Source organism: Cuculus canorus, chromosome 1 (genome assembly GCF_017976375.1).
Source record: "Cuculus canorus isolate bCucCan1 chromosome 1, bCucCan1.pri, whole genome shotgun sequence".
NCBI lineage: Eukaryota > Metazoa > Chordata > Aves > Cuculiformes > Cuculidae > Cuculus > Cuculus canorus.
In genome coordinates, this window is record NC_071401.1 from 140,614,843 (window position 1) to 140,641,734 (window position 26,892).

At 38.2% G+C, this 26,892-nt stretch overlaps 2 protein-coding genes across 11 annotated transcripts in view; one reads left to right on the plus strand and one right to left on the minus strand.

The window, feature by feature from the left end:
• EPS8 (epidermal growth factor receptor pathway substrate 8) overlaps window positions 1-21,975 on the plus strand; it is a 144,222-nt gene extending 122,247 nt beyond the window's left edge. For 6 of the 7 annotated variants that reach the window (XM_054062543.1, XM_054062534.1, XM_054062582.1 and 3 more), the window contains 4 exons: window positions 6,133-6,370; window positions 9,751-9,931; window positions 10,438-10,567; window positions 15,099-21,975. In XM_054062543.1, the coding sequence (XP_053918518.1) occupies window positions 6,133-6,370; window positions 9,751-9,931; window positions 10,438-10,567; window positions 15,099-15,212 (663 nt within the window). In that variant the 3' untranslated portion in view covers window positions 15,213-21,975. The remainder of the gene's footprint in view (window positions 1-6,132; window positions 6,371-9,750; window positions 9,932-10,437; window positions 10,568-15,098) is intronic. The other variant, XM_054062575.1, reaches the window with a different exon arrangement.
• A 50-nt stretch (window positions 21,976-22,025) lies between these two features.
• Window positions 22,026-26,892, minus strand: part of PTPRO (protein tyrosine phosphatase receptor type O) — a 150,441-nt gene continuing 145,574 nt past the window's right edge. For 3 of the 4 annotated variants that reach the window (XM_054056282.1, XM_054056280.1, XM_054056283.1), the window contains 3 exons: window positions 26,122-26,257; window positions 23,746-23,866; window positions 22,026-22,993 (listed from right to left, as the gene is read on the minus strand). In XM_054056282.1, coding sequence (XP_053912257.1) covers window positions 23,762-23,866; window positions 26,122-26,257 — 241 coding nt within the window. In that variant the 3' untranslated portion in view covers window positions 22,026-22,993; window positions 23,746-23,761. The remainder of the gene's footprint in view (window positions 22,994-23,745; window positions 23,867-26,121; window positions 26,258-26,892) is intronic. The other variant, XM_054056281.1, reaches the window with a different exon arrangement.

Consider the following 26,892-nt stretch of genomic DNA (forward strand, 5'->3'; position numbering starts at 1 on the left):
TCATGCACTTCAGTTTTTGGAGTTTTCTGTTTGAAATAATGATGTGCCACGGGAAATAATCATTTTCACAAAGCACTCTCCATGGATCTGTGAAAATTAGGGTCAGAGAGCAACATTTAAGATAACTTTGTTTCTTTGCCCTGGTTGTTCCCTGCACTCTATGATTTATTTTGTTTGTAGTTTTATTTTATTCAAGTGTGAGCTTGAAATACTGAGAAGCTATTTAGGAATATAATGAATTACGCAGGATAAAGGGAGTCTTTACCAAGATGTGTCAGTAGTGTTGTTCTTAACTTTATGATGATTATTATAATTTTAGCACTCCTGAGTGTAATAATTTTTATTTCCCTGTGATAGATACACGGTTCATTTGGGATCTGTTTGCATAACCGTATTTATTTTCATAACAGCGCTATGAGATATGGTTGCTATTTCAGAGAGAAATGAGGCATTGAAGGGATGACTGCCTTGCCCAAGGTCAAACAGGAGAACTTGTGGGTAGAACAGGAAATTGAAGTGGTTCCTATCAGTGTCTTTGCCAGACCTTGAATACAAGTAGGCTCAGTGCCTGGTGCTGCACAGCTTTTGCCAGTCTCCTAAGTCATCTTTGGTTTTTGAAGGAATACTTTCAAAGTAGTCTGCCTGCTGTGGTGAGCAGCCTGGTCAGCTTTGAGTTACAGATAAGTACTATGTACACAGTCAGCATATTTCTTTACAGACTAATGACCTTCACAGCGCAGCTGCCCGAAGGATGTTTCCATATTATCAGGAAGGACTGAAGATTCCACTGAAAGAGATAATGTTTTTATTCAGTTATTCCACAAATGGGCACCCTTCCTCTGAGAGATGGATGCCTTGTTATCACGTTTGTTCTCAGAGTTGCAAAGTTCATTTTGCTCTTGCTCCCTTTCCTCTCGTAGTGACCTCTGAGTCCACACACCAGAATAGATCCTGATTTTTCTCTCAATTGCTTTCAGGATGCAGGTCCCCAGCAGTTACTTGAATGCACCAAATTGTCTAAGATGATACTTGCAGGAACATTGCAAGCAATTTCTTAGTTATTTCATCATCTTTGCGAGTCAGAGGCTGTAAGATTGTCTTTCTTCTGGTCAGTTGTATTTGTTCCAGAAAAAACATATTTTTACTTGTTTAGTATTTTTATACAGTTATGGGAGTATTACACTGACTGTTTTCCACTCATGTTAATTACTGATTATCACAGTTTCCTGCGGTGTTGGTTGTTTAAGCTGCCTTTTTATTATGAACCAACAATGGTACATAAATATGAACATAAACAGTTTCCCAAGCACTCTGATATCTTCTTTTGTGCAAGTATTGCTGGTGAATCTAGAAAATAATTTATTGTACTATTTCTTTTTTACTATGCATTTTATTAACTTTTTCTAATGCTCTGGAAAAAGAAATTTGAGAAACATAATTGGGATACACACCTCTATCTTGGGAGACATGTTAATTAATCTCATGATGCCCTTTGCGAGGTGAGATAGTTACATTATCAGTGATGTATATGAAATCCTGAGGCACAGAAAGAAAATGTTAAGCCGAGTGCACTCCTGTAGTTTTATAAAAACTATGACTGTCCATGGAAGTGTGATGCTATATCTAAGAGGCATGTTTATGGTATGTAAATACCAAGACAAAAGTCTCCACCTCAATTGGGACAGGCGCATTTTGCTTTTCTTCGCTATCTGTCTTCCAAATATCTTTGTTTAGCATTTATCTTAAAATATCTATGTGGGAAGTTGTTTTCCTTCAAGCACAGAATTTGTGCTCCAAGTTAGTGTCATAGTGTCATACTCATCTTTTGCCAACTGGTACCTTTCCTGCAGATAATTAAGTTTTAATAATTAGAGATGCAGTTGCAAGGCATTCATTTTGCAGTGGCCAAGGAGATGTCATAATTTTTAACCAAGAGCCAGTATCTCTTTTACCTTGTTTCATATCAAATGCGCTTTAAAGTTTCCATCAGACCCATAATTTTTGATGACTTAAAAAAAACCCCAAAATCCACAACAGAAAACCCCTCAAAAAAGTTGTTTTCTGTCCAATTCAGCATTGATCCAATCCCAAATTATGGGATGACACTTACTATACAAAAATGTACTGAACACTTGTAAAAAAGGATTTCGTTAATAATAGGAATTAGGAGTCCCCATTTGGCCCATAATTATTCTTTTAACAAATACGGACTAATACTAGTTAATACTAATTTGAATAAGTAAATGCTGTCTAAATTTCTTTCTTTCTCTAGCTGTATTTCTGGCAAGATTCTAGCAAGGCAGTTTTATAAATACAATAAAACCATAAATTCTTTACACTCTGCACAGATCTAGTTAGATGACTTGTAATGGGATTTTAATAGGCATCTGTTTGACTCTGTGTAATTGCCGAGTCCACCAAAGTAAATGCTGGCAAAAGACCATGCTTGAAATTTACTCTTCTGGTCTTGAGTACCTCATTTTCCCTTTTGGGCAAAGACAAGTAGTTGATTTTCTCTTCTCTCTTAAAATGAGTTTCAGGGAAACATCCAAACCACAACGCTGTTGACAAAACTGAGGCTGAATGATCTGCAGCCCTCTCAGTAAACTTCTGCCACTGTGCAAACAGGAATGTGGCACTAAAATGTTCAGAAAATAAGTAAATGAGCAGCTCTATGTCTTTGTTAATTTAATGACAGAATTTCCCAGCACTGATGTTAGTTATGGTTGTATCCAATGCCTCTTTAATTATAAGTCTGTATTTGCTATAATTTGAATACACCTTTCCCTGTTTTGGATACCAAAATGTATTAGAAAATTTGTTGTTCCCATTTTTTTTTTTCAATGATCAAGAATTAGAGTTGATACCACTAGCACTTTTACTCAAATTTACTATTTTGCCTGTTAAAAATAGATTATCTCATACTGAATCTTGATTTTTGGCAAGATGCAGTCTGTAATGTGTTGAAAAACAACTTTGGGATAGCTATTTTTTTTTCCTTCTAAAACCAGAGATTTTCTAGCAAAAATGAAGGAAAAAAAAATCTAGTCCCTTAAGGTTTTCTTATCTATTCAGATTATTAATGTGTATATCATCACTGTTGCAAAAAATGGAAAGGTTTTGTTCCAATTTACATAAGTTAAGGATGGCAAATTTATTCTTATTTAAAAGAAAAAAATATGAGGAAGAAAAAAACCAAAACCATACAGAATTATTCAGTATTCTGATGGCTGTTAGAAAAATTAGTGGGTATATGTCTGTCAGCAGTGACATTTCTTAGGCTAAAATAAATAAGTTCCTTTTGTAATACGTGCTGTGACTTAATTCTTATTGTTCTACAGTTGCAAGTGTTCCCTACAATCAGTCCTTTTTAATTTTTTTGTTTGGGCTTTGTTTTTTTATTAAACCTCTTTCTAAGTTTCTGTCTGGGTAGGTGCTTTGAGAAGAGCTGATTGCTTATATGGTGTCATGTATGTATGTTTTGTAGCCAACACTGAACTAATTATCCAAAAGAAGAAAATGAGAATAACTCGCAACGTGATTTGCTTAGTGATTAAGAAGATGTGATTATTAGCACTGATATTCCTTTGTTTTAAATTGCTAATGTAAGTGAAGTTTTAGGAGGGATGTGAGGGACAGTTACTTTTACCTTTCTAACGATACTATTTGATGTGATTTACTCCGTTTTTCTCACAGCAATTGTTGGGAGAGCTTTCAGAGGTAACTAAGTTACTCTTGATATTGAACCTCCAAAATTACTCTTTTGGACTACATAGTTACAAAATTCCATAGTGCATGCTTGTTTTGTTTGTAGCAATGACTATAAGAGATGGGATGTCCTCAAAAGATCTGGAGTTAAAAAAAGAAATATTGAAAAAAAGAGATACTAAACGTGATTCAAATGTATAATTGGCTTTTGGTCACTGTTCAACAAAGTGTGAAATGTATTTCAATGTGGTTTCATCTGTAAATTTAGAATTTGAGTGATTCTTCCCATTTAATTTTTATTTTCACTCCAAGTCATTTTGATCAAGCTTGTGATTGCAGTACAACGTTTTTGAAACTATATCCATTGAGAGCTATATGTAGCGTTTAGCTGTTCCCTTTTTTCTGGATTATGATTGTGCTTATGTGCAGTTGATGCCTTGTTTTGTAGTGAATCCTCTCTGCCATGAAAAGAACCTTGCTTTTTCCTTGCACGGTGTTCAAGAAGGTCAGAGCGCACATCAGGGTACACTGTGGGGATAACAGTCTACCAATTTGCATCTGTGAACAAGATTTAAAAAATATCTGAATATCAATAGACTTCAAATATTGGTGAAATTCTTAAATCAATTAACAAGATTTTGAGCATACCATAAATTATGGTATACTTATTGTATACTTCGCAGGGCACTCTCTTTCACTGAAGGAGAGGTTTCTTACGTATATGTTCATATGCTTGTTCTCATGCTTGTTCTCTTTTGTATTATGAATTTTACTTTTCTTGCATTTGACAATTAAAAAAGTGTTTGTTATCTTAACATTGAAGTAGTAGAACACAGAAAAGTCAATTTATTTATTTATTTTTAATCTCCCTGCAATGCACTACACAATGTGAACACAAAATAATTGAGATGTATGCCTTTGGACAATTAAATGGTAAGACAAAACCCAAAAACAATAACAAAACCAAAACTAAACCAAAAAGGTTTCACGGGGTTTTAAAGGTAAGACCATATGTTTGCTTCAGGAGGTGACTACTACAATTTAAATGAAAATTTATCTAAAGGAAACAAAAGACTTTTTTTCATAGGCTGAATGGACTGACCATAGACGCTGATGGGATAAATTTTCTGCTGGTGTAACTCAGCATAAGTTAGCTGCAATGGTCCCATTTTGCATTCCCTACAAAATGCCTTGTCCATCAGTTAGACTTACCAGGTTGAGAATTGCTGTGTAGGGCCCGTTGCTGACATTTAACAAAAGTTTAATTGTTTTCAAGGCAGCAATGCGCTGCTTGACTTCTAACATATATAGCTTCTATAAATATTGCCCTACCTGATCTGCTGTAAACCTGCTGCCTCCAAGGAAACAGGGAAAGGTATTTCAGGAAGGAGCAATGAATCTGGGGAATGTACTCATCTATTTTCAAACCAAAGTAAGCAGACTTCTCATAACTAAGAAATGAGGCATCGCTATTGAGCAAACAAAACTTTAATATTAAACTTTCAAGCTGTGCTAGTCCAAGACTGCGGAGAGGGAGCACTGTTAAAACTGAGATGTGGAATTTGAAAGAAAAGGGTAGCATAGTTTGCTTACGAACTTCTGGACTCATCTGCCATTGAGATTTATTTGGGAAAATGTCTGCTTCTTCCTGTAACCAGTGTCATTCTAAAGGCAAAGGAGGAGATAAGAAATTATTCCTCCAAATAATTCTTGAGACGCTTGCCAGATAATTACTAGCAGCAAGATAATTTGCATGTTTTTAGAACACTACATAAAGGGGAGAGGGCGAAACTAGCAGCCCTGTTCCGAGAATTGTGGAGTTTGTGTTCTGAGTTTTTTATAATTGGATTGTTGCATTGAGGTGGCATGCACTGATCCTGCAGATAGTTGAAATGGCAAAACTGAATGGGTAGAATGAGCAAGAAACTCTTAAATGGTGTCTGCAGTTCAAGAAACAATGTGTTATCCCAGCCTCAGTGACTTTTGTGATTTAAACCATTAGTCGGGCTTAGGCACGGCTGGATATGTTTGATTTCAACTGCTTTTTACATAACATCTCTAAAATATACATTTTTATAATGATGAACTCCAACAATTCAAAAATTTTGGAAGGTGTTCAAAAGTGCCAGGTAATAGAAGTTATGAATTTAAAACTGGTTTCATTTATAGAAATTATTTGTTTGGAAGAAAGAAATGTGTTTCAGATTAATTTTTTGTCCAACAGAAAAGGAAATTGATGCCAAATATTGATGCCAAATTAAGTCTTGGCAAATTTTGGCACTGTATCTGAGAAGTAAGATGTCTTTTTGCAAGAAATGAAATCAGTTGGTGCAAAGCATCCCAACATTTTCTGCAGGAACCTGAGATTGTCTGACTTCTTGTCCAGGTTTGGTTGTTGAACTAAGTTTCTCTGCATCTTTTCAGAAGCAAAGGACGGACTATGTTGTGAAACAACCTGATCCGGTTCCTGCTACTCCTTCACCGCCTCCGACACCCGCACCAGTCCCTGTGGCTGTCCCACTCCCTCCTAGCGCACCAGCACCTATACCAGTTCCTGTGCCCAAAGCACCGGCAACCATCAGCCGCCAAAGCAGCACCTCTAGTGACAGTGGTGGTAGCGTTGCACGAGACACCCAGAGGCAGAAGCAAATTCCTGTGGATCGTAAGTTTGTATAAGAAGCAGGAAAAAAAAATATTTCTTTAATTCCTGTGTGTTTTACTTAATCCTTAAATTCCTTAAACCCTTGTGTTTCATATAAATGTTTATGAAATATTTAGCTTTAACTCGATGTTTAAAATACACATTTTCTACAAATATGTGTACTGCCCCTTGCTAATCCCAATGTTAAGTAGGGATAAAACACTTACACACTTATCCTAGTCCTAAATCCTCTCCTTTCGTGACTGTCTGGGATCTTCAGTCAATGGTTTTCAACACTGTAAATGCCCATTCTCGCTAATGCACATTTTCCACCTAAACTCACTGCCGCACTACAATCTAAATTGCTTTTTAAATTAGGCAGACTATTTTTACACTTCTCTCTGTTGTCATCTGTATTCCTAAGGCATTTGCACCATTCTGAAACACATATCCAAGACTTGCAAGAAGGCTACAGGTCAGGCTGATGCATTGGAACCATGTTCTTATAGTGTTATAGAAGACTTGTCTTACAATCGGGTTTCCTTAGCCTGATCAAAGCAACAGCAACTGGCAGGCCACTGAGCAAACTTCCATGTTCTTGTCTTAGGAGGACAAGAGAACATGCTCCATAGCCCTTTATCTGGAAAAGCATGGTAACCTGCGTCCAGCATTGTGTGGTAGTCCTGAAGTGTTCTGATTAAGGTCACCCTGTAAATATAAAGCCTAACTGATGGTGTGGCTCCTACTCTGTATCAACTGAAAAGCAAGTTAGGTTAGGAAAACTTATTTAATCAATAATTTCTGCTCTGAATGCACTTTAAGCAATGTGATTGTATTTGGCTTAAAAATAACTAAAACTTGTAGGCAAGCTTTTGCTATAGCTTTTAAAGTAATAGCTGTTAAAATAATGAGCTTCTTACAGGTCAAAGTTGACAGCTTTTCCCATCCTCTGCCTCCCTGCCTTATGAGAAAAACCCACTTCCACCTGAAGTAAAAACTGGCACTGAACATAATCCTTTCTGCAGAAGGGCTTCTTTTCCCCTCTGTCTCCAGTGGCTGGGAAGCATATGTGGTTGGATACCCACACTCAGTCTGTGGAGCCTGCTTCTACATTGCCTGGTGGCAGACAAGCTCTCGCCTAAGCTCTGAACTCAGGAAGGCTCTGGGACCTTTATAGTATTTTTACATAACAAACTAGCTAGCTGGAATTATGAATGGAACACAGCCTGGCAGGAACGGGCTTTGCTGACATTTCCTAAAGAAACAGTAGGACAAGCTTCTGCCTTTTTCATATTTTGGGCAATTTGTTACTTAGAAACATAAACCCAGGCACTTACAAAAGATACAGAAAGCAAGGGTCAATTTCTCTCTCCCTCTTTCTCACACACACAAATGATTATTTTATTTCCATGTAAGAAGGAATTTGGATGCTGTAGCAGGTGTGTTTCCTTGAATGTATGATGGCCTTCTCTATCAGTTATATATGGAAAATATGAAGACCTTCCTGGCTTCATGTACACGGTGTGAGGTGTGAAGGCTTGCTGTAGACGACGTTGCTTGTAACTAGTGGTTACAAGACATCTCTTGCCTTCTTAGCCTCCACTGAGACCTTTGGCCATGCTTGAGAGCTCCTGTGTACTTCCAGAAGCTGTCGCTTAAGCCCAGTTAATGGGCTTTGGGTCCCTCACAGTCCTCACAGAATAGCTGTCTCTGCAAAGGCAGTGAATAACGTTGCCTATACCACTGCTGCCGAAGTACCCACCTGAACCCTCCAGAGAGCATGTGATGTAGTACCTGCTTCACACTGAGGGCATCTTGTTAGTTTATGATAATGCGTCTAACAACAATAAAAATCTGTTATTGAACAGCTAACTATTTAGCTTTTGATGTAGTCTTGGTTTGGATAAAACATAAAGCTTTCAAAATCTGTGTAAATAAAAGGATGAAAGCAATTTTATTGCTCTCTCCCTGTTTGGGAAAATAACTGGTGCGTGCTTCAATAACGTTGCCTAAAGGCTTTATATATATATCCCATCTCAAACTTTTACATATCACTGAGCACATCTCATTTTGGTTTCTGATTCACACTCTGGGGAAAAATACCTAACACAATAGGCCTGAATGCCTCAAATATTTTACTGGAGATATTTTCAGCCCGGAGATATTTTGTAAAAGAAAAAAGAAAATGTCTGAAAGAAGGAAATGTCTTTTTTTGTTATGGTGATTAAAAAAAAAAAAAATATTCCTAAAAGCCTATGGAAAGCTTGGTTTCAATAACTGGCTAGATATTTTGGTTCTTTGAGAGGTTTTAGGAGAATATAAAAGGAAAATAGAGAAAGAAACATCTCTGCTATCTAACAGTTTTCTTCATATTGAAGTTGTGTCATTTTCCTCTGTTGCTATCAGTGTAACAAGAGAAAAATAATAGCTTGTGCTATCTGAGTGCATCAGAGAAGGTGATGTAGTCACTGTTTGTGTATCAAAGTGAGAAAGTTGACTAAAGATGACTAAAAATATCTTGATAAGGAAATCCTGAGAATTTTTGAGATCACTTAAAGTTGTGTGTCAAGATATTTTTACAGTAATTCCAGAGTTACTGCACGGAGTGTTTTAACTCTGCTAAATCAGTATTTTCTCTGTGCTTAAAAAGATACTCACACTCTTTTGGATTCTATGCATTTTTTGTGAAATTATACATAATTTTTTTCTATGCATGTTTTTTTAAAAATCAGTGTTATAATTGATTTGTTGAAATGTATGAAAAGTGTTTCAGTTTGTTACCTGCTAATGACAAATAACTAAACTAAATGGGTTCTATGGGTTAGCAAATTTGTAGACTTTTGAGTTTTTGTTAAAGATAAAAAAAAGTCTTGCTCAATTCCACTGTCTCTGGTAAGAGCAACTATGGAGCTTTTTTCCCTTCTTTTATTGTGACAGCCGACAAGTCACTCCAGATTTGGAGTGAATTCAGATCTCTTAAAACCCCTTCAAAAATTTGACCTATATATTAAATGTAAAATATGTGTCAGCAGCAGTGAAATTTCTTTTGTTTACATTCATTTGCTCTAGAAGTTGAACTCTAAATTAAATAATTATTTGTGGAAAATGCTGCCTTTTCACAGTGTAAATAATCGTGTTCTTCCTCCTACTTTTTCGCTTTTTTTCATTTTTAAAACATCTTATTTCTTGAAGAAACACAGTCTATGACAATTGAATAACTCTGCTCATTTATTTCGCAGCTTGAGTGGTGTCAGACTGTTCTACACCTCTGTGCACTCATAAAGCTTGTCTTCTCTTTCTAGGGTCTCAGTTGAATTTTCGGTTGTGTGAGCATAAAAAAATGAGCTGGCTTTGATAAAGCAACCACGAGTATAACTCTTGTGGCTCATCTCTGTCTCTAGGCAGGAAATCGCAGATGGAGGAGGTGCAGGATGAACTTGTTCACCGGCTCACCATTGGCCGAAGCGCTGCCCAGAGGAAGTTCCAGGTGCCACGGCCTAACGTTCCGGTAGTTAACATCACTTATGACTCTTCACCTGAGGATGTGAGAGCATGGTTACAGTCCAAAGGATTCAATCCTGTGTAAGTTTGAGGTCAAATGGAAAAAAAACTTCTTAAAATTAGTTTCTTGTCAGTAATTAGGATGTGCTCTACCCACTTTAAAATCAAGCAGCCTTCTGAAAATCAAGACACATCAATTGCACCCTTGGAAAAAAGAATTTGTTTTTACATATATATATATATGCATATATTTATGTACATTTGTCTATATATAATATATATCCATATATATCAATGTAGTTATAGTTCTGTAGAGATATAGATATATTTAGGGAAATATGTATATATATGTATATACACACACACATATGTATGTGTGTGTGCGTGTGTGTGTGTATATATTAGCCTTCACCAAAAGGTATTTGTTATAACAGATACTGAATTGACATCAAGAGTTCTGTTGCATTAACTTTTGTCTTGATTTAATAGCCCTATCTGAGAAAATGTAGGATGAAGCCAACCTGCTTCTATCCTTTGGCTAGTGGATTTTTACTTATTTCTTGTTTCTTCCCTTGCTGTGACCATAGGACTGTCAACAGTCTTGGTGTGCTGACAGGTGCTCAGCTTTTCTCCCTCAATAAAGAGGAACTGAGGACAGTTTGTCCGGAAGGGTCTAGAGTCTACAGCCAAATTACGGTACAGAAATCTGCCTTGGAGGTATGTATAACCCTTCTTGCTAGCCTAATTCTGGTTTGCTGCTTTTGAACCTATAGAACTGAATAGCTCTTTCTGTGAGGCAGCTGGCTTTTAATCAGTTCCTATCACATTGATAAGCAATATTTTTACCCGAGGTATTTGGTATATATCCATTGAAACCATCTGCCAAATCCGTCCATCTACCAAAATGCCAAGTGGGATGTCTCTCATCCCTTTCAAAGCTGTTCACAAGCTGTTAGAAAAAGTGCATGATAGTACTCAAGTTTTAAGACCACTTCAGGCCACAAGAAGTCAAAACAAGCCAAAAAGGGCTTTGGGGAAACCAACAGGAGAGAGTAAAATGATGTTTTTATTGCCTCTTGCTCTGCCTGATACTTGGAAAAGCAAGTACTACTGGTCCCATTGTTGGTGATGAGTTAGTTTTGCTTTATCTTTGTAGTGTAGATTTGATTTATTAGGCATAAGAAAGTGGTAGACTGAGCTCATTGTTGAATTTCAAGGCCTTTAAAGTCAAACACTGGGGTATCTATATTGGTGGGTTCCTAAGTGGGGGAAAGCACATTTGGCACTGTGTCTACTACTGAGAATTTCTAAGCTATGAATAAAAGTGTCTCTCTATTCATTGCTCTGTGGTAGTTTGATTTAATTACAGTAGTATTGTTCCTTAAACACCTTAAAACTTTGTAAGCAGAGTTGAGCTAGGGAGAATGCTTACCAAATTTAAACCACGAAAGCTGCAGGCACATTTACTTCTTTTTGTAAAACTTGCTGTAGCGAGTGCAGGAATGGATCAACATTGACTAGAGGTGTGACTAGCCCAAATAAGAAGCTATATTCTTCACATCTTGTTTAAAAGAAAACCTTGAAGTATAAAATGTATTTCTGTCCTCTTGTGAAGCTGGGACTGTTTTAAATGATTTTAAGCTTTAGCTACCATGCGTATTTTTACAGACAGGTTTATGAAGATGCATACTTTACAATTTATCTGATCAATGTGGATCAGAGACCATTACTTTCTAACACTGTTAAACTTGTTTTATCTCTTTCTTCAAGCTCTGTTTTCCTGTGAGAGGAAGGGAGGAATATTTCACTTTTAGGAATATATGTCACTACAGTCTGATGCAATACATCATTTCCTAGTGAGGAGTGTATTCTTCAGCTTTTCTGGAATGTCAACAATCTTGTTTCAGTTTCATAAATAAGGCTTCTGTGTACTGACATGGAAGGTCAGTTTGAAAAGCAGAGATTCACTGGATTGTAGAAGGCTCCCTATTTTCCCCTTTGTGCTGTTATTGTGTTTGGCTTCATTTAGGTCTTACTCTGCAGGAAACTGAGCAGTCAAAACTTGTCTAATAAATGCTCCACGAGTATTAATTAACAGGTACTGAGAGTTTAAAAAGGCCATTGGATTTTGTTAGTGAAAAAGTACTTGAAATATTTATTTCTGCCTCAGTTATTTGAGGTTTAATGGATGAATTCCAGAATTTATGCAGTTCTTGATTGCTTTAGCCTGTTTGCTGAATTACACAAAACATTAAGATGCATCTCCCTTTCTAAGCCTGTAATATTCCAAGTCGCAGAGTTTAGGAAGGCTGTCCATGTTTAAGAGAAGCTAAAGGAATCAGTGTCACAGCCAAATTGTCTATATGTGACCTAGGAAAGTTGAGCTTGTGTGTTCCAAACAAGGCTATGTTCTTTCTGCTGAAACTAGAAACTTTTCTAATAACAGAAATGTTTAAGCACACAGATACTCCTACCAGTGTCAGACCTATTTCACAGTTACAAAAATGTTATAAGTGGTTATGGATTTGACCACCGTAATTGTCCTAAATGATTAATAAGTGACAAATTTTCATGAACTTCTGCATCCTTTATGTAGTTCCTGTGGTGTGATATTGCAGTAGATGACTTGGATGTTAAGTACAAATAGCATTTATAACCAGAGACGGAGCATCTCTGCCCAGTGTTACAGAACTCCATGCCTTGCCTTTATTTATTAGTTCTACTCAGGATCTCCCCTGGAGATATTTCTGGATTTATACCATTTCTGCAGGCCAGTGAAAGCCCTCCCTCTCAGATTTAGGGCTGTATTCCCAAATTCAAACAACCAGATCTTCACCTTTGTGCAGCTACAATTTTCTTCTTAGTGTTCTTCTACCTCAGGCAGCGGAATTTAGTGTTTTGTAACTGGAATTCCAATTTTTCTTGGAATTTATTAATTTTACTCTTCTGAGGAGAAAAGTAAATAGGTACCACACTTCAAATGTTTTACTTTATTTTCATGGTACTCCATTCAGCTCTGAATCACGCTAGAGCTTAAAACATCCAAGGAAGCAAAATTCCTAGTGAAGTTTTGTGGCCCTTGTATAAGCATGGCCAAGTAAAAAACTGCAAGTATGGGGAAAGTGTTTGGTGTTTAACAGCATTATGGGCCTGACCAAACAAAACCAGAAACATAACTGTATTTGAGACCAGAGTGTCAAGACAGCAGAAACTTGGCCATAGCCAGGGCCAAACACATTTCTGCTAGAGGAAATAGTGGTGGCAAGCAGCCGTGCCTCAGGAGGGTGCAGGATGCACAGTCTTTATACTGATCAGAGTATCCTTCTTGGGAGCTCTTTTCTGTAGCTGCTGTAGAGAGTTGAAGTGCATCTTGTATGCCAAGTACGATGCATTACAGCTACTTGGCTGGTCATTTATGTGGGTTTCCTTCCTCATTGCAAGTGTCCATGATTATGAGGTTTTCTGTGTCCATTTCCTCAACTTTTATTAGCGTTTCCAACTCTAGTGTTGAAAAGCGATACAGAAGATAAGCATAGAGACACAATATCCTGAACACCACCTTTGTCATCTCCAGCAAGGAACGCTTTAGGTCCACATTCTCATCGTCTTCCTACTCAGTCACTGAGAAGCATGGGCTCACGTTGCTTTAAAGCTGAAAATGGTTTCTGTCTAATATATATTCAAATTGCCTGGAAGAATAACTTGTTCTCTTTGACACCTCAGTGAAAGTAATGACCCAGATACAGAAGTAGGATTGAACTATGGAGTTATACTGATACCTCATGATCTGATTAGAGACTGAGCTGGGTAAACGACTAAGACCAAGGTCTGGCAGTCTGTTTCAAAAAGTGTATTTCTAAGAACAGCCCTAGGCTACTCGGCTGCGTTGTACCCCACCTCTGAGTAGGATGTGCCTGTTGTGCTATGCCACATAATGTATTGCAGTCGGTTTAGTTGACCAGCGTTTCAGGCTCATCAGTCATGTTATTGATGTTATCAGGAAGGCAAACTGCTTCAACCTTGGGTATTTCAGGAGGCTATTTCTACATGGCCACTGATAAAGCACGTTGTTGGGTATCTGGTGATGGCTTTTATGCATGACTTCAGTAACAGGTGACTGTTGAATTTGCTCTGTATCTGAAATCAAGTGGGCAAGGACAAGAAGAATTAAGATAAATAAAGCTGCTCCCTCACCTCCAGAGAGTCAATTATAAGCCCCCTGCTTTGCCCTTGTATTCTGGGAGAAGAGAGCAGTGGTAATTTAAGAGAAGCATCCTAGCTTCCTTCCCTGTGGAAACCCTATGTATCTGCCAGGTATAGGTATCAGATGATGCATTGTAATGGCTACAATGGGATAAATCTAACTTAAATTTTATGTAAAGAAGTTTAAATTTTCAGAGTTCACAATTGGAAGTATTTTCCTCTTGAAAGGAAGTATTTTCCTCTTTCTGCTTCCTTATTCAGAGGATATTTTGGAAGCTAGGTTTGAAGCTTGGAAGGTCATGTCATAGCCAAATAACACGGTAGTGGATATGGCTCTTGCTTTATAATCCTCTAGTTTTATTCAAAGTCATGCACACTTTGGAAAGTTCTGCTCTAGTGGGTATGTGTCCTGGCCTTGCTAATAACTCCATTTATGTTGTCAAAGCAATATTTGCAGCTAGCTCAGTAGACCTGCTTTTCACTCTAAAAGGTGAATTAAAACCTTGTCCTCCCAGTATTTCACTGTTACTGATATAGTAATATGATTCAATTCTTATTACTCTGCTTTAAGTTTGAAACTTGTGTCTCTGAACAGCAAAAACATGATGGTGTATTGTGTAATGTGAAATAATCCGATTGAATCCTTACTTAGGCCTTGGCTATGCAAACTCGTATGCATGCATGAATTTTTTATTTACATAAATTTTATATCACCAAGGGTTTATGTCCTTTAATTTCTAAATATAATTGCCCTAATTTTTAAGTACTCAAGGGCAGAATCCTAACAAACTTGACGAGCTTTAACTCCGCTTTTACCGAAGCCATATCTTATCCCATATATAACTATTACTTCCAGTGACTTGCATGAGAATTAAAGATGTTCAGCTGTGTTGAAAGTCAAGCTGACACTTTTAATAGTTTGCAGGCTCTTTTCTGGTCCTCATTTAAGGATACTGCAATTACTCTTCTGTTCCAAATGTTATTGAAATAAACTCTTCTGTCTTTTTTTCCTTTTTTTTTTTTTTCTTTTTTTCTTTGTTTATAGGCTAACAGTGGTAGTTCAGAACTGCAAGAAATTATGAGAAGACGACAAGAAAAGATCAGTGCAGCTGCCACGGATTCAGGTGTGGAGTCCTTTGATGAAGGAAGCAGCCACTGAATGTGTTTCCTCTTTTCTTTAATTCCATTGTCTGTAACATTATACCATACAGCTTTGCTTTAGGAAGCAGTGAAGGAGAATGTCTTACTACATGTAAACGTAACTAGTCACCATAAAGAAAATTTACAGTGGTTTCCACAGAGGTACCTGCTGCTGTCTCTCATGATTAAAAATGAACAAATTAGAAATTGAATTGAGATTCCTGACAGTTGAAAATATTGGCATGTGATTCAGTTACACCCAAAGATGGGTCTTGGTTTTTATGGAACTAACATGACAGATAAACTGGAACATGTCTTGTGATTAATCTGAGGGAAGCTGAGCCAGAAATAAAAAAGCATTTGAACCCTCCAATAATAAAGATTCTGAATCTTACCTCTTGCTTTAGTGTGCAATTATGTCTTTTTGGCTCAGTCTTTTTTGTCATGCATTTGGCTGCAGGATGTTTACTTAAGTTGTTGATGACAGCAATCAGAGAGGAAATGTTTAGAGAATGAGCAGCAGCCCAGCATGGACTGAATCTTTCATCATCATTCCCGAGAAGTTTTATTACTAATGATACTGTTTATAGCAAAATAATATTCTCTACATTGATTTTATCAATAATTCACTCACGATGAACTATAATATTGCACAAGAATAAATAACGAGAAAATAGTAACACAGCTCAGCTCAAAGAGGTGATCAGATCTGCTGTAGGTAGCCATGAAACAATTCACAGTACATTTATTTTTTTAATATACTTGCATTTTTTTTTGTTTTGTTTGTAACTTAACCCATCAAAAGAACAGTATATAATCTAGACTTCTGTGTGTGTTGATCCCAGATGTCAGGTTTTCCTTATGTAAAAAGCTATTGTTCCTTAATAAATGTAATCTTTTGGAAAAGTGGATTCCTGGAAGCAAAAGGGGGGAAAAGTAAGCATCCCTTCCAGCAAAACTTATTTTTGAAGATGCAATGATTTTTGTCTCAAAATGTTCTGTTATTTCACAGATTTTGGTCATGTGATTTTATATATAATATATGTATTATATATAATATCACTTAATTTAGACAAAATTAATCATCTAGTTTGAATAAGTTTCATAGTGCCTTTTTCACATGAATCAGCTTAAAGTCTGCAATAAACAGTATTTCTTGTCTGTTAAATAGTTGTATGTTTGTGACTACGAAGATGGTATTGAAATAAGAAAACATTCCTGATTTTTGCCATTAGTTTGCTCTTCCTCTGTGTACAAGGGAAAAAAGAATCCTATTGGTTTTTCATAAAAGAAAAAATAAAAACTTAATAAAGGTGTTTAGTGCCATTTATTGTAAATGTCCTTACAAATACTTCTTCTGTGTGTTATGTGTATATGTGTATTTTTACATTAAATATCTATTCATTATGCCTGTGAAGAGTATACAGGTTCTACACCTGTCATTTAAATGTAGTCTTATGGAGAACTGGGTCAAGAAGTGACAACCCCCTAACTGAAGACTCCAGTTGCCGTGCCATTCAACAAGAAATGGGTTCTTGTCTTACCTAATGAAAGAAATGCTGATTCTTAATTGTTTCTCCCTATAGGAAACATTTGAACCAGCACACCTGCATGATAACTGCATCCATTCAACCTATATACGTAGCTTTAGAGGGGAAAATTGTCTGTCTTGCTGCCTCTCCTGTCATTAAAGACTGAGCTCAGATGTCCAAAGGCTTGATGTGTTCTCTGATGCGCATTTAAAATTTCCTCTTTTCCACTCTCGCTACAAAGTGTCCATACCTAGCCTGAAGAGTGTTCACTGTACAGCAAAATCCTCTGCACAAAGGAAGATCTGAAGCTACTCTTACATAGATGCTTTGTTACTTTTAAGTACAGGAGCATGAAACTTTTAAAAAGGTCTTTGAAACTTGTATTTAAAAATTTAGAATCGCTGTCTTTTCTCATGGAAAGTATGTCTTATTCCACAAAAGGCATTGTGGTGGTTACCTGCACCTCTATTCCCCTTTTAATTACTATGATATGAAGCCAATGTTCATATTCTTTGCAAGCTTATTCTAGCTTCAGCATATGCTTTACTATTGCCCAGGAGGAGGCGGCAGCTCTGAGACTCTTCAGACTTTATGGAGTTTGGCACATGGAAGAATTGGAGGAAGAACTCATAGTTCGTCTCTGAGAGAAAAGAGGTGGCTTCACAACTGTTTTTTTAAAGTTACATTTCTGTATAGCTGTTAAGTTGTATAGGAAGAGCCAGACAAGTTTAAACTTCGTCCATGTGCTCAGAAGCATTTTTGGACATACATGAGAGGAAATCAGGAAACTCCTTTCATAACATGAATGGATAGGTAGAAAAATCTGGGGGTTTGGGAGTTGGTTCCTTTGTTTGTTTCTGTGGTTTTTTCATAGTTTTAAAATTAACTGCTAATGACTTAACAACCCAGTACAACTCCAGTTGTATTTTACCCTTTAACTTGCTGAACTAGACTTTATGATTTCTGTGTTCCAGTCTGTGAAATCTGAATGGCATTAAGGCAGATATTTCCCTTTTTGCTGGAATTTCCTTGATGGTTTAAAGCACTGCAGGGAGCTTCACCCCTTTGCTGCACGATTTTTTAATTTGCAGCTTGTTGGCAGTTACGAGAAATCAAAAGGAGATCTCATGTGGGTTCCTTAAATGAAAATAAATTTTTCTTCACAATTTGCAGAGTCTCAAATGAAAACAGTGGTAAAAAGCACTGTTTCATTCAAAATGTTTTCTTTAGGGTTCGAGCAGTGAGGATTATATATATATTTTTACACTAATATTTTAGAAAGATGTGATACATGAAGAGTGTCTTTGAAAAAGAAAAGAACACCATTTTTTAAATGTAAAAAAAACTTCTTTATGAGATGTAGGAAAAGGAGTCCTGTTTGATAACGTCGGAACTGCTTTACTACTTTGCTGCCATTGATTCTTGCTTTTTAACTGGGTGGAGGAAGAGAGCTTTAGCAGTGTTTATTCACTCAGCAGTTTTATGCTTTCTAAGCCCGTAACTTTCAACAGCAGCAAGGCATTTCTTCCCATCCCTTTAATCTGCTTATTCCCTTGGGACACCATACGGAGATAAAACAACCTCACATTTAATTAGTAAAGAACACTTCTAACCATTGTTGATGGCTGGAGCAGTTTACTTACCATCTCGCAATTCAAATGTTAAACAATGCTTTGCTCGGACAAATGGGGATCTTGAAGTGAGATTTTCATACATACATATTTATTGCTTCAAAACATTGTGTTGTATAGAAGTTGGTGGGTTTGGGGAGAGGAGGTAGGTGGGAAATAAGTGCAGACTTCCACTCTATTGGTATCTGTAAAAATCAGTGGTTTATGATGAAGTAGATATCCAAAATGATACGATGTTCCAAAATATGTAGAGCTCCCAATAACTTTGAGTGTATTCATTAGTGTTTGTGAAACTCTGAAATTGTCCCTGGACAGAAACATAAGTACTTTGCTAATTCAACTAAGGGAACAAACACAATAATGGCAATACCTATATGATGTGCATTAAATCTTTCTAATTAGGAAATCTGTAACTAGCAGAATTTCTGGTTTATTTTTATTGTGGAAAGTGAAGGCATTTTGAGTTTTTAGGGCATATGAAGAAGCAAGATAAAGCTTGAAGAGAAGATGTTTGTTTGTATTTCTACTCATTTTCCTGGGCTGCATCTCATGCATAAGGGAAACATGATTATGAATGGCAGCCCCTGTTTCCGGACAAGCTACCATTTTATAAAAGCCCAGTTTTTCTATCACATTTTTCCTCAATTGTGAGTTCTGTGGAGTGTCTATAACATGAAAAAAGCAAACCTGTCTAGGGACTGAGTCTGATGGATCAAGAATATATGAGGGAATTTTTCTGTGCTCAGTCTCCCACCTTTGCATACGCACAACAGCATTATGTATGGGAAGTACAAACATGAGGCAATTTGCAATTTTTAAGTGTGCACTGGGTTCTGTGTTTAAATATTTCGCAAACGCATTGAACTTTTACTGCTGCTATGTTAAGTTTTAGCTAATAAGTGTCCTTTTATCTGTCCTTGGCTCTTCAGTATCTTTCTTTTGTTTCTCTGAAGTTAATGTGCTCGGGTTACAAGTTTGGCCTTTTACTGCTTCAACAGCATCCAGACGAAAACCAGTATCAGGATATTAGTCTGTGCTTCTACTTCTTGATAATATTTATAGATTAAAAGTGAAGGAGATAAAAGAAAATGAGAGTTCCTAGATGCTTCCTGGCTACCACTGCGGCTGGTCGCAGCAGCAGCAGCAAAGCTTAAACTTCCCCTGCTCCCATCTCTTTCAACAGCACTAACAATGTTACCCTCTCACAAGAAATGGCTGAAAGCAACAGCTTTTCCCTGCCTGAATGAAACTACTGTTTTCACACAAGCTCTCTAAAAAGTTAGAAGTGGGAAGGAGGTGGTGTGATGCTGTGGTTAATGAACTGAACAAGGAGGGAGGGAAGTGCCATTTTTAGTGCGTAAAATTATGATGCTGGATAACAAGGGACAGCTTTGTCTTCTTTAAGTGCAGGGAGAAAACCTGTAAAATTAAGTAAAACACAAGTAAGGCTTCTCAACTTGTTCTTAATCCTTGTGTGAGAATGGATAGAAACAGTTCTGAAGATCCGAGTATGTCAGAGCTCAATGCACAGGGCAGGCTAGGAGACACAACACTTTCGCACATGGCCCTAAAAACTTCTTGGCTCTTCTACAGCATGTCCTTAGATTTATTTGTTTGGTTTTTTTATCATGGCAGCATGCGCAGCATGAGGCAACACAGAGAAAACCTGCCCTGGTTTCAATTAACAGTCACTCACTGCATAGAGCTGCTTTTACATGCATCTGGGTCAGTAGATTCTGTAAAAGCAGCAGATCAATAGACAGCATGTATGGTGTCAGCAGAGCTATAGCCATAATCAAAGAACCACCCCTATTACAAAACCTGAAGCTTAGACAGCTTTACAGCTAGGATGACTTGAGAGTTTTATTTTGACCGATGCTGGAAAACATATCAACATGCAGCAGGAGTCCGAAACATTGTTTGTTCAGACTTGCTTTCAAGGAGCATGACAAGGGAAAACCAAAAGCATGACATGTTGATTCAGGCTAAAAGGCTCCACATAAGTCTTCTAACCACAATGTCTCCTATTAGAATGTCATTGCTCTATTTACGTCTTGAAGTCAGGAAGAGGTGATTTCTCCTGCCATCCCAGCACACCCACTTATGCAGTTTTGCATACTCTATGGGTATTTTTTCTGAGGGAGTTTTCATTATAATTGATTTTGTGATTAAGTGGCTATTAAAGAAAAATAGCACCTATTACTGTGCAAATAGAACATTTTTTTTACATGCATTCAAAAACTGTTGAGTAAATTCAGGCTATTCAGGCAGTATCGTTTGCAACAATGTGATTTTGGCATCTTTGCAGCAATCTTGTACCCTGTCACATTCAGCCAAGCTTCTGTTACAGCCAGCTCACACTGTGGTATTTTGTGTGCACATAAATGTTTTAAAAGTAACCTGCTTACTCTGGTCTACCATACAGAAGAAAGGTAGACTGGACGAGCAATGGCCAGCAGGAGGGAGGAGGCTGTAGATGGAAAGCAAGAACACTTGTGTTTTCTTCTTTTTTTCTTCCCCTCTGCTAGTTCTCTAGAGAGATTTGAACTATTTTTTAAACATTTAATGAAACTCTGAAATTCATTTTTTTTTTTAAAAAAGCATGAAGGCAATGTCTGAATGGTCAAGTGCTCATTTATAATTCTCTCTTCTGTTCTGTTGAAATGAGGCCAGATGAATCTTTGCTGTTCCTACTGAAATGGCAACTTCCCGCTGAGGCGCACAGGTGAAATAAGAAAGAAACATGTACCATCAAAACGTTTCTTGTTAGCAGTCTGCTCCCTGATGGCAGGGCACTCTGCCCTTTTGCATCCATCTCTATATGTCTTCTTTAGAGAAATGGCATCTCTGCTTTAGGTCTGGACATAGTGGAAATGGTGGAAGTAATATTAGATGCACAGAAAGAGAAGGCAGAGGGAGATTATGTTGTCTATGCAATTTTGCATTATATAGATGGGACAGTTTGAAGGAAATTTTCCATGATGACAAAATAGATAGTAAAGGAATATAAACCTATTTACCTGCTTGTGGAATAATTCTTTGGAAGAAAAAAATCCAAATACTATCTGAAGGAGGTTATCAGGCTCCTGGAAGTAGCTACACCCTGGTACCCTCATGACAGTTAGGCATTAGCAGGCCACAGGGTGAATAAAAAGCATACGCCAGTGTGTTTGCTATTGTGCTGATAGTGAATTCTTCACAGGTAAGCAATCCAGTGTGTTTACTTTCAGTTCAGGTTTGTTTTGTTTACATTGAGTACCATTGCTGCTAACTTCCAATGAGGTGACACAAAAGCAACAGGTTACAAAAATGCCATCAACATCCATTCTGACAGCATCCATGTCACAATACACAATGATGTACTGGAATTATACAAAGACGAAAAAAATATATATAGCTAATTATTCTGAATAGAACTGAAACTGACAGTGAAAAAGAAAAGAACCCCCTGCCTTGACCCCAAAGTCCCTGCAGGAATCCATACCGATGCTTTGGCAGCCTTGTGGCAATAAAGTGATAAACAGCCCTTCACATGCCAAAACCTTATTTTTTTTGTAATATCATGAATTCCTGGCTTGGAGAAATATTTGCATCTGTTAAAGCACTTTTTCTTTCCACACTCGGCCCCCTCCTCACTCCCTCCCCCACCCCCCCCTCCCCCCCGGCCCTGAATCAGCTTCACATTTTTACAAAGTGTTAATACTTAATAAAAATAATAAAGAAATGAGGGGTATAGGCACCACAGACTGCTCGGACAGTTAAATGCTATATAATGGAGTGTAAGATATCCCAGCTTGAAACTCAGCTGCACTTTGATTGGATTAATCTAAAACAAAAGCCTGATCAGTGGCATTACTGAAAAGGCTGGAAAAAAAGAGCAATCCCTGTGCTTAATTAGTAGTAACACAGTCAAGAACCGAAACTGCCTCATGTCTAGTGTTGGCTGCCTGCTTCGGCTTCATGATTTGGATTTCTGCTTGTCAGTCCGTTCCGCAGGTCTTGTGCTCCCTGTCCCAGACCCCAGGTACATCAGTGCTGTAGGAAACAGTCAAATCCATTTACGCAGCAATGCCTTCGCCCTCTCTCCCCTTTTCTCTTCACAATCTCCAGATTTCTTCATGTATATTCATGCCTCACTATTCACTAATGAGGTATTATTAGATACTAACAATGCCTGCTCTGCTATGGACATTAGCACAGATCAGTGACACATGAAGAAAGCTCTTCAGTCAACCATTAAAAAAATATTGCACTTACTTCAACCTTAAGCCCAACCTGCACATAATAATAATAATAATAGTAATAATAGTAATAATAACCCACAGTACCAAACAAAAACTCAACACTCTGGAGCAATCTATTTTACGCACATATTATAGTGTCTTTTCCTTCATGTTGTTTAGTTAAATTTGGTCCAGTATTTTAAAAAAATGTCCAGAATTAAACAGTTCAAAAGACACCACAGGCTCGTTAAGGCTTTGTCTCCCCAGTGCTTCGGAAAGTTAAAAGTTTCTTTCTTTCCTTATCCATGTACTGCAGAGCAGCGGTCTCTCATGGCAGAACAATTGGCTGTTCAAATCATCAAAAGAAAAAAAAAATCAGAAGCAAGGGAAGATGGGTGTGCTTCGTGGTCTCACCTGAAACCAACCAACACAGAACAATTTAGGAATAAAAAAGGAAATAAATACAGTTCTTGGCATTCATTTTTACCAGCTGCCAATAAAGGCTGGGACTGCAGCCCACCAGTACAAGCAGCTGGGCTCTAGGACTCATCTGAGACAGTAAACTACCAGGACATTGGTAAAAGTGAGGCAAATCAGGGTTCATTTTACAGGTAGGGGAGTGCTGTATGCAGAGGCTAATAACTGTGCATGTGAAACACCACAGACATACAGTGGAGACCACTGGTGTTGGTGCCCTCAGCCCAGGTCTCCACTATTGTGTGCTGAAAGCCTGTAGCTTCCTGCTTCACCCAAAAGCAAGTATTAAGTTTACGTCTGGTTTATTACTGCCACCTAATGAACCAAAGCTCATCGGCTTAAACAACAGTGATGCATGCTCTCACATCTAGTCCCCATGGCATATGGAAATGTATTTGCTTCTGTGCTTTTCATAGCCAGAAGTCCAGCAAACCTCTTGGCTGATCAGAGCCACGTGTTTTACTCTGCCGCTGGGGACTGGGCCAGGCTGGTTACACGCAACAGGTCAGGCACTGGGGCTCAGTGGAAAGGCAAGACAGTAGCTTCGCTTATGCTAACAGTAGTACCAGTTTGAGACACTCAACCCACCCCGTTCCCTGGTTCTAGTCTTATGAAAAAATTCCCCAGCAGCCAAGCAGTTAGGATGCAAGGCCGGGGGTACAGTGCAAGGCCATGCTTGCCTGACTTACCACCTGTGACTCTGAACTAGGACTTGCTGACGTTCTCATATATGACATCGCTGATGCAGAATTGCTGCTTCTTCTTTTGCCACATCAGTTGCACACACTGGTGAATAAAAATGTATTGTTCCTGAAAGGAAAGACCAAATGAGTGGGCTTTTTCGCAGCTCAGAAAGCATGACAAAAACCAAACAGTGAAATAGTATGACAGTTCACAGTTACAATGTGCACAGCTTCTGCATCTCTCCCTGCCTCAGCCCCTTGTGATGGACAGTGATGTGTCTCATTCCCAACTAATAGCCCACATTGTTACAGAAAGCAGCTGAGGAAGCATGAAATCCACCTGAGCTACCCTAGCATCATAATCACTTATTACTAACCTGAATGATGATGGGAGAGGAGAAGGAGAAGGAGAAGGAGAAGGAGAAGGAGAAGGAGAAGGAGAAGGAGAAGGAGAAGGAGAAGGAGAAGGAGAAGGAGAAGGGTTAAAAAGTTGGATCTAACCTAAGTAGGTCTACTTTATATTGCCTGAAAACGGATTAATTCACGGAAAGGTATCTGAATGCTTTATGTGCAACAAATTGCATCCATGCCACATATGCACATGAATAATTTTAATGAACTTCATATTCCTCAGTACTTGACTTTACCAACAAAAAACTGAAACCTGATTTTGTTCACAGAGCAGTTAATTATTTGGGGAGTTATCAACTTCTGTGCAAATGACACTGTAAGCAAGGCAGGTCAATCGTATGGACCATTAGATCTGTGGACAGGGTTTTGTACAACAAGACTCTGGTTATCTTTGGTTTTGGTTACAGACTGGCTTTTCTTAGCATTATCAACATACCCTGATGATTCTTACGCTCTATGTGCGCTAGGCACAGGGAGCAACTGGATCTCAATCTAAAACACCTGTGCCAGAACCTGAGTGTCGATTTCGGCCTCTGTTCCCAGTGATCTGCTGATGTTAGGAGATATCAATCTGAATGTGAAGCTTGTTTCAGACCACCAAAACACTTGGATTTCCTAAAACCCACTAATTTGGAGTAATTGCTTTCAATTCACAGTATTCTCCAATCTAACACCCCTTTAGGCTTGTGTCATTTGTTTTTTCAAACTGCCCAGAGAGACACTGCCAAGTTTCCAGTGAACAAGGCAACACGAACCCAGGTGAGCTGTGTGTGGCTGCCACTTAGTGACCTCTGCGGCCAGGCTTGGCCACTGCCTGGAGCAACAAGAGCTCAGCAACTGCCAAAGTCCAGTCTGTGACATCAGCCCTAGGCAGGCAATGAGTTGACAGACTAAAATACATAAAATAAAGAAAAATCACATTACCTAGAAGGGGTAACATACTTGCAGCTGAAATAAACCATCGGGATTTGTTTCTCCGGTGTTTACATAAGGACCAGCCTTTGGATTAAAGTAGTGAATTGCAATAAAAAGTGGTAGTTTGATAGGAATGATCCCAGTGGTGTGAGAATAGTTGTTTGTTTTTGTTTTTTTATTTCTAGATGCTAGTTGTTTCACTGCAGCCTTTCCTTGGCTTCTCCACTCCCTTCTAAGTCTCGTTGGCTTTGCTGTGGGCTCAACAATCCAAATTATCTGCCAGACTTGACCTGCAAACAATGATGGTGGCACTTCCAACTGAATGGAGGTTGCTAGTTTAGACTATGTCTAAGCAGCGAAGAGTACAAACAGGCAAGAAATATCTGTCACTAGTAAAGGACTAGGGAAGGTTTCAGGTGCGTAAAAGCTTCTGCTTTGGAGAAGAGTTTGAGATTTATTTTTTTTTTTCCCTTTATATATTCTGACAATATGACTCTTCTCCTGACACTTGCCTTTAAAAGAGAAAAAGAAACACCTAGTAGATATTTGGGCAGGGAGAGGATGAAGAGGATGTCTGGTAGACTCATAATCCTTTTGTCTGTTTTCCTTGTTATTTGTATTACCATTGCGTAACTGAGTTCCTACGCTTAGCCAGATGATACACTCTTGAACAAGCGTGACTGGCTGTCCTATACTGATATCATTTCACGAGCCATTAATCCCCTCAGCAAGCCACATCCTTTTCAAAATGGTTTGAAAATTTCATGTTAACCTCTTCTAATGCATTTTTTTGCATATTAATTTCACAGAAGATGAGAATAGCTCATACTCTCTGGAAGATACCAGTGTGATTGTAGATATATTATCAGACTCACCCATGCAGCAGACTAATAATGTAACAATATTAAAATGAAGATGAAAACTTAATTTTATCTATTTATGGCTATTTTGTCAAGTGTTCAGGGGGAACAACAGTCATTGGATATGAACACACTACAGAGAGGTATGAGATAGATCCAATGATACATTCACAATGTCGAAGTGAACTGATCTTACCTCTGTCTGCACCATGGACATTCTGTAGGACCGCATATCAGACACCAGGCCCAATATATCTACGAACTCATGATCACGGATGTGCTGTAAGAGCCGATCCAGGGCTATGAAGGTTCCTGTTCGTCCTACTCCAGCACTGCAACAGACACAGACATATATCTCATGTCAGGCTTTTCCGATGGGGACACAAAAGAAAATCAGTGCTACTACAAAAAGCAAGCATCCCACAGCTGTGATATCACATGTAGCTAATCTGAGGTCAGGCAGGCTGGTTAATCTGTAGGATTTAATACTATGCAAACCCTCATACATTATTTAGGCAGAATGTACGGAGTGGGTGGCTCTGCTGTTATTCCACTTTCCTATACTTCTCTTCATACACTCATAAGCAGAATGTGCACGTCCTCAGTCACCCTTCACTGTCTGCTCGTTCCACTTTCACTGCTCCCCTCAAAGACTTCATGAGACATCTCCGATCACAGGAGCTGCAGCCGTAACTGTAGAGACCTGCTCAGCACAGAGGCAGCTGGGGTTGAACCTGCATGATTTATTTCCACAGTTTTCCATGTTGCAAAGCTCTTGGCTATACAAAGGTACTGCACTACTGCAGTTCTTCCTTAAAGGACGAACTACCCAGAAGAGTCTACACTCCAGGACTTCTGCTGGAGACATGAGACAGAAATAAGTAAGCACCCACTCAGCTGACAAATTTTCACCCACTCTCCCCCCCAAAAAAGGGAATTTTAGTGACTAGAATAACACGTTTGGGTT